At 34.2% G+C, this 7,289-nt stretch overlaps 1 protein-coding gene across 1 annotated transcript; it reads left to right on the forward strand.

Annotated features, from left to right (window-relative positions):
* The first annotated feature begins 5,198 nt into the window (after window positions 1-5,198).
* LOC139841045 (uncharacterized) lies at window positions 5,199-6,870 on the forward strand. Its single transcript, XM_071831279.1, has 4 exons — window positions 5,199-5,926; window positions 6,025-6,170; window positions 6,268-6,452; window positions 6,538-6,870. The coding sequence occupies exons 1-4, from the start codon at window positions 5,199-5,201 to the stop codon at window positions 6,868-6,870; spliced, it is 1,392 nt and encodes a 463-aa protein (XP_071687380.1).
* The last annotated feature ends 419 nt before the right edge of the window (window positions 6,871-7,289 follow it).

Genomic DNA, 7,289 nt, shown 5'->3' on the forward strand with positions numbered 1-7,289 from the left:
ACTTATTTAGGGTAAAAGCTAGATTTAATTTTCAAAAGATCAAATGTTTTCATAAAGATCCAATTTCCTTAATGGATCTAAATTTTCATAGTCATGTGAGACTGTAAACCACATCGTTACTACCATTGTTTATACCGCCGTATAGAAATCACTGATGTACAAAGTGTGAAGAATAAAGAAGTGATTCTAGTATTTTTATTTCAAGACTATATTGCTTGAGGACAAGCAACGCTCAAGTGTGGGAATATTTGATAATGCTGAAAACGAACATATATTTCATAACATTATCCCTCAAGAAAGACAAGCTTTTAGTTGCAATTGTTCTATTTACAAGTGATATTCGTTTAAATAATAAAAGGTGAAGACTAAAGACAGATTCGACGAATTGAAGACGCAAACGACCAAAAAGCTCAAAAGTACAAAATACAATCAAAGAAGTTCCAATTATTGATAAGAAACGTCTCAAAATTACAAGAGTACAAGACGCAAAACATAAAGTACAAGATATTAAATTGTACGCAAGGACATTCGAAAATTCGGAGCCGGGACCAAAGTCAACTATCAACGCTCGACGCAACGGACTAAAAATTACAAGTTAACTATGCACATAAATAAAATATAATATTTAAATAATTCTTATAATTATTTATATATTATATTATTATTTATAAACGTCGACAAACAAGAAAACAAAGAATTTTGAGCTGATACCTACCACCATGCGATCGCATGGCCTGGAGGCATAAAAGCCATGCGATCGCATGTCCCTGAAATCCAGGCCTGGTCCTATAAATTCGCGTGTTTTGGCTCAGTTTATATATCATATATCCATCTCTCTATCTATACGTAAATATATTTATATTTATATTATAATTTTAATTTTAATTTTAAATTCTAATAATAAGGGTATGTTAGCGAATGTTGTAAGGGTGTAAGTCAAAATTCTGTCCGTGTAACGCTACGCTATTTTTAATCACTGTAAGTTATGGTTAATGTTATTTTTAATTTAATGTCTCGTAGCTAAGTTATTATTATCCTTATTTAAGACAAAGTAATCATGATGTTGGGCTGAAAATATTAAAATTGGGTAATTGGGCTTTGTACCATAATTGAGGTTTGGACAAAAGAACGACACTTGTGAAAATTAGACTATGGGCTATTAATGGGCTTTATATTTGTTTAACTAAAAGATAGTTTGTTAATTTTAATATAAAGATTTACAATTGGACGTACCTATAAATAACCACATACACTCGATCGGACACGATGGGCAGAATATTTATATGTACGAATAATCGTTCATTTAACCGGACACGGGAATGGATTAATAGTCTATGGAATTATTAAAACAGGGGTAAAATTATGTACAAGGACACTTGGCATAATTGTTAACAAAGTATTAAAACCTTGGGTTACACGCAGTCGATATCCTGGTGTAATTATTAAACAAAGTATTAAAACCTTGTTACAGTTTAAGTCCCCAATTAGTTGGAATATTTGACTTCGGATATAATGATAATTTGATGAGGACACTCGCACTTTATATTTATGACTGATGGACTGTTATGGACAAAAACCAGAAGGACATATTAAATAATCCAGGACAAAGAACAATTAACCCATGGGAATAAACTAAAAATCAACACGTCAAACATCATGATTATGGAAGTTTAAATAAGCATAATTCTTTTATTTTCATATTTAATTGCACTTCTAATTATCGTACTTTTATTTATTGTCATTGTATTTAATTGCACTTTTAATTATCGTACTTTTTAATTATCGCACTTTTATTTATCGCAATTTCATTATCGTTATTTATTTTACGCTTTAAATTAAGTCTTTTATTTATTTAATATTTTACATTAGGTTTTAACTGCGACTAAAGTTTTAAAAATTGACAAACCAGTCATTAAACGGTAAAACCCCCTTTTTATAATAATAATATTACTTATATATATATTTGTTTTTTTTTATAAATTAAAACTAATATAGCGTTAAGCTTGTTTAAGTGTATCCCTGTGGAACGAACCGGACTTACTAAAAACTACACTACTGTATGATTGGGTACACTGCCTATAAGTGTTGTAGCAAGGTTTAGGTATATCCATTCTATAAATAAATAAATATCTTGTGTAAAATTGTATCATATTTAATAGTATTTTGTTATAAAAATAATACTATTTCCTAGTACACCTCGCACACATCAAATTCCGACAAACCCGATTTTTCACCTCGATCCAACACACATTATACGGGTGTATCATTAACCGTGACTCCTAGAAAAACCACTTGTTCATCTTCTTCGGTCGATGGCAACAAAGTTGCCATTGGAGAAGATCTACCCGAAGTAACGAAGACTCTAGTGTACCCAATTAGACCCGATTCTCCACTAGTTTCGACATCCCTTGAGATCCCACTCAAACAACACCCCTCAACAATACCAGAAAGCATTAGCTTGTTAGGAATTTCAACACCTACAACTCCATCTTGCAATTCATCAACCATATACATGGTTCCCCACTTGTACCCGCGAGCAATTATAAGACCTCCTTTAAATACTGTTCACCTTTGATCCCCAAATAGAACATGACACCTATCATCGGGATCAATCTACTCTTGAGCTTTGGGATGAACCTCACGTTCCTCAAGATCCAAACATAATCTAAGTTTCTAATAACTATGCCACCAACACCCGCGACATTAAGTGTCTTCCCATCTGCAACTTGAACCTTACTGGAATACAACTTGAAATTCACCATCTCGTTCATGTATGGTGTAGCATGAAACAAGGCACCCGAAATTAAAACCCAAGATTCGTCAAGAACTTCCTTTTGGCAAATCAACGCATCCTCGATCACCATAGTCACCACGCTTCCACACGACATAAGACTCTGGAACTTTAAATTGTAGTGATCAACTAGTTGATATTTCCAACACACCACATTATTGCTCCTTAATGGACTTCTTGACCTAGATCTTCCTCGACTAACACTTAGAACCAAACTTCCACTTGAATCTTTCTTTCGAATACAGTCGCTGAAAATCAAATCACGAATTCCTTTAAAAGTGAGTTTAGTAGTTCCGGATGAACTACTAACCGCCGTAACCGTAGCAGCCCAACTATTGGACAACAGAGAGAGCAAAAACAAAGCTCAAGCTCATCATCGAATTTAATGTCAACCCAATTTAACCGGGTTAAAATCAAATTAAATTCATTCACATGATCCGCCGCCGAGGAACACTCCATCATCCTAGCAATTACCAATTGCCAAATCGAAACTTTGTTCAAAGCGGATGGCTTTTCATGCATGTTAGATAAAGCCGTAATCAATCCCGTGGTTGTGATTTGACTGACAATGTTGTAAGCAACGTTCTTGGCCAGAGAAAGTCGAACAACCCCTAGGGCTTGCCTATCAAAGAAGTCCCACTCTCCTTGCCCCATTTCTTCTGGTTTAACACCTGTTAAGGGTTGGTAAAGCCTGTTCTGATAGAGAATGTCTTCAATTTGAATCTTTCAAAAGCTAAAATCAGTTCCATTAAACCGATCAACCTTCACACCACTCTTTTCCGCCATTGCTCCCTAAAAAATGAACCTAAGCTCTTGATACCACTTGTTAAGAATAAGTGTGTGAGCCCTAATAAGACTTGATAACCTCAAGTTAACAAACCCACTTACAATAAATGATTAAAGTGAACAACACGAAGAAAAGTAGCAAAAAAGATAAATAAAAAACAAGAATTTAACGAGGTTATATGTAATCATAATGATTACTTTAATCTTCGGCCAACCAAAGAGTATTTTTATTATTAAAATTCGTAAGTACAATTTATAGGTTACTGTCTGGTCAATCTCCTTATACGGGAGACTTTCTCCCAATATGGGAAGTAGTTCTGAACAACTCTCCCTAATTCTTCCTATATGGGAGCCACCTCCTTGTGCGAGAAGCATTATCCTTATGTGGGAGAGCTTCAGGTACACCAATTTTTGACTTGTTTAACTCGACTTCGCACTCCAATATGAATGATGTCATTATTTGAAGTGACCTAAGAGATTCACATTCTTACATCATTATGTTAATATTATTCAATCTTAAGCTTGAATTCTTCTTTTCTTTCTCTTATTGTATGATTAGTTTGTTTGTAGGTTGGAGTGTTGTTCCATGCTTGTTGCTGTTCTCCTTGATGGGCTTGCTTCTGTTCTTGGGCTTACTGATGCTTCTAATGTCTCGTTGGTGTCTTTTGTGTTATTGGGCTCATTATGTTGTCCAGCCCATCTGCTTCTATCCGTTGTGGTGATCGGATATTTAGGCTGATATGAAGCCTCTTGCTAGGGCAACACACACGCTCTCATACATTCATCATTGCTATCTCATCAACATTGATCTGCTTAAATTAGGGCTTATACCCATCGTGTGTGATCATATATTATACATTCAATCTTGGTTCCATTTTGATTTATCATTCATTTGTATCAGTTGAGACTGTGTTCTGGTTGTGTTTCACTTCAATTGAACAATTTTGGTTATACTAATTTCGGCTCATGTATTGATTGCATGGTTATAATTGGTTATTGGAAGATTTATGGTATTGAATCGCTATTTTTTCATGGTATCAGAGTGGGCTACGCTTTGATTTCCTTGTCCTCTTCGTTCATCAAAAATCTAGGGTTTGCGGTTCTGATTTGGGGTTTCTTTTCCGGTATCTTCTGGTGAAGAGATTTCATGTTCCGCTGCATATCTGTCTTGTTAGTTATACCCGTGTTGACCAATCTCTGTGCCCAACTCTTGATCTGGATCCCTTTGAGATCCATGAATACCTGATCAAGCACGGTCAGATTATTGACCTAGGTTGTTTCTCTTGTTCTTTGTACTTTATTTAATGTGCATATTGCTTGGTTAATAACCAACTGCTTGCTGGAGTTGTACGTTCTCTTTACAGGTGTATGGGTTGCACTTGTTGCTGTGATTTTGTGTTACTGTGTTCTTGATATTATTGTCTGTTGTTATTTTTTTCCTGCTTGGTTGCTCTGTTTTTGCTTCTTATCTGCTATTATGGGTGATGAAAATGCTATTACCCTAATTAGTAAAATTGATTTTGGAGATCCTCTGTACTTGCATGCTAGTGACACAACTAATGCACCTTTAATCTCTATCAAACTTATAGGAACTGAAAATTATAATGTTTAGAGCAGAACTATGCTTCTGGATTTATCAGCTAAAAACAAAGTAGGTTTTGTTAAAGGAACCTTGTTAAAAAATGATGATAATGAAGTTCTTGCTGCCCAATGGGATAAGTGTAATTCTGTTGTCTTGTCTTGGTTATTAAGCTCTATATCTGAGGAATTATACTCTGGACAAATATTCTCTGCTACTGCTTCTGTTGTTTGGTCTGAATTAAAGGAAACATATGATAAGGTAGATGGATCTATAACCTTTAATTTGCATCAAAAAATTAGCTCTATAAAGCAAAATGGTAGTAGTTTGTCAGAATATTATCATAAACTAAACACCTTGTGGAAACAATATGATGAAATGGTTAAACTTCCTGAGTGTGTTTGTACTGCTGCCCCTGAATTTCTACAACATAACAAAGTCTTAAAATTGATGCAATTTCTTATGGTACTTGATGATGTTTACATGTCTATTAGAAGTAATATTTTCCTTAAAGATCCTTTGCCTGATGTTAAGTCTGTATTTGCCATTCTTTCAAGAGAAGAATTACACAAGTGGGTTTCTAGGGTTGGTACATCTAAGTCTCAAAACTCTGCCTTTGTTGCTCAAACTAATGATAACTCATGGTCAAACAGAAATAGTAAACTGGTAATATTGGAGGGGAAAGAAGTTTTAATAGGGGTCCTAACCCTAATCTTAAATGCACTAAATGCAACAAACTTGGACACACCATTGATTGGTGTTTTGAAATTGTTGGATATCCTAATAACTATAAGAAATCTTTCAATGGAAATTTAAATAAAACCACCACTCATGTATCAAGTTATGCTGTTTCTGATTCTTTGTCTAGTTCCACTACATCCTCTTCTAATATTGGTTCTACTAACTCTTGTATTTCTGTTCCCATGTCTTTGAGTAGTGAACAAATGATGAAGCTTTTAAGCATGCTTAATGAAAAGGGCCCTCAAACCTCTGAATCTGTCTCTAATATGTCAGGTAACATAATAAATAATAATGTGTTCTTTAATGACAACTTTCAAAGATTTTTTTAATTTCAATTCTTGTGAAAATAAGTGTCAAGGTTGGATTATAGACTCTGGGGCTAATCAATATATGACTATCTCTGAACAAGGTCTTGATAATGTTGTTGATGTGTCTGAATTAAACCTACAAGTCTCACATCCTAATGGTACTAAAGTTAAGGTTAAAAAAATTGGAAACCTAAGATTAAATAAGGACATTATTCTAACTGATATGTTAATTATCCCTGGATATTGTGTGAGTCTTCTGTCTTTTAATAACCAAGCTGGTCAAAGAAAATAAAATGTTTGTTGGATTTGATGCCTTTAACTGTTACATTCAGGATTTGAAAACAAGAACTACCTACATTCACGATTTGAAAACAACAACTACCCTGGGGACTGGTAGTGTGAATGGTGGCATGTATTCCTTTGACTATTATAAAGGTGAACCTCTTATGTGGAACTCTGTGTATGCTTGTAATTTTGAATCTGTTATATTAGGGCACCCCTCTAGTCCTGTCCTTAACATTCTTAAACATAAACTAAATCTTGATAAAATTGTTGAAGATATACCTTGTGAAACTTTCTTAAAAGCTAAACATGTTAAAGACCATTTTCCCTTAAGTGATCATGTGACTAAAGAACTCGGTGAACTTATTCATATGAATTTGTAGGGTCCTTATAGGGTAGATAGTAGAGAAGGATATAAATACTTCCTTACCATTATATTGTTGATGATCATACAAGGGTTGTGTGGGTTTACTTATTAAAGACAAAAGATGAAGTGTTTGATAACTTCTACAATTATGTGAACCTATTACTTAATCAGTTTGAAAAAAGAGTCAAAATGATTAGAACTGATAATGGAACTGAGTTTGTAAATAACCAATTGAAAAAAAATTAAATGAAAAGGGCATTTTACATCAAACTACCATAGCCCACACACCTCAAAAAAATGGTCTTGTTGAAAGGAAACATAGACACCTTTTAAATATGGCAAGATCTCTTATGTTTTCAGGGGGGATTCCCTTGTATCTTGATCAGGTCTTAAACGCCGATCATTATCGATGTTCAGAGGTGGATATTACATGTA

This window comes from Rutidosis leptorrhynchoides, chromosome 4 (genome assembly GCF_046630445.1).
Source record: "Rutidosis leptorrhynchoides isolate AG116_Rl617_1_P2 chromosome 4, CSIRO_AGI_Rlap_v1, whole genome shotgun sequence".
Classification (NCBI taxonomy): Eukaryota; Viridiplantae; Streptophyta; class Magnoliopsida; order Asterales; family Asteraceae; genus Rutidosis; species Rutidosis leptorrhynchoides.

Bases quoted from the DNA above. Each gene is read 5' to 3' on its own strand.
- LOC139841045 (XM_071831279.1), top strand. From the start codon at position 5,199: ATGCTTCTGGATTTATCAGCTAAAAACAAAGTAGGTTTTGTTAAAGGA. The intron at 6,171-6,267 runs GTAACATAATAA...GTTGGATTATAG, and splicing joins ATCTGTCTCTAATATGTCAG to ACTCTGGGGCTAATCAATAT. The intron at 6,453-6,537 runs GTGAGTCTTCTG...TGTTACATTCAG, and splicing joins TAATTATCCCTGGATATTGT to GATTTGAAAACAAGAACTAC.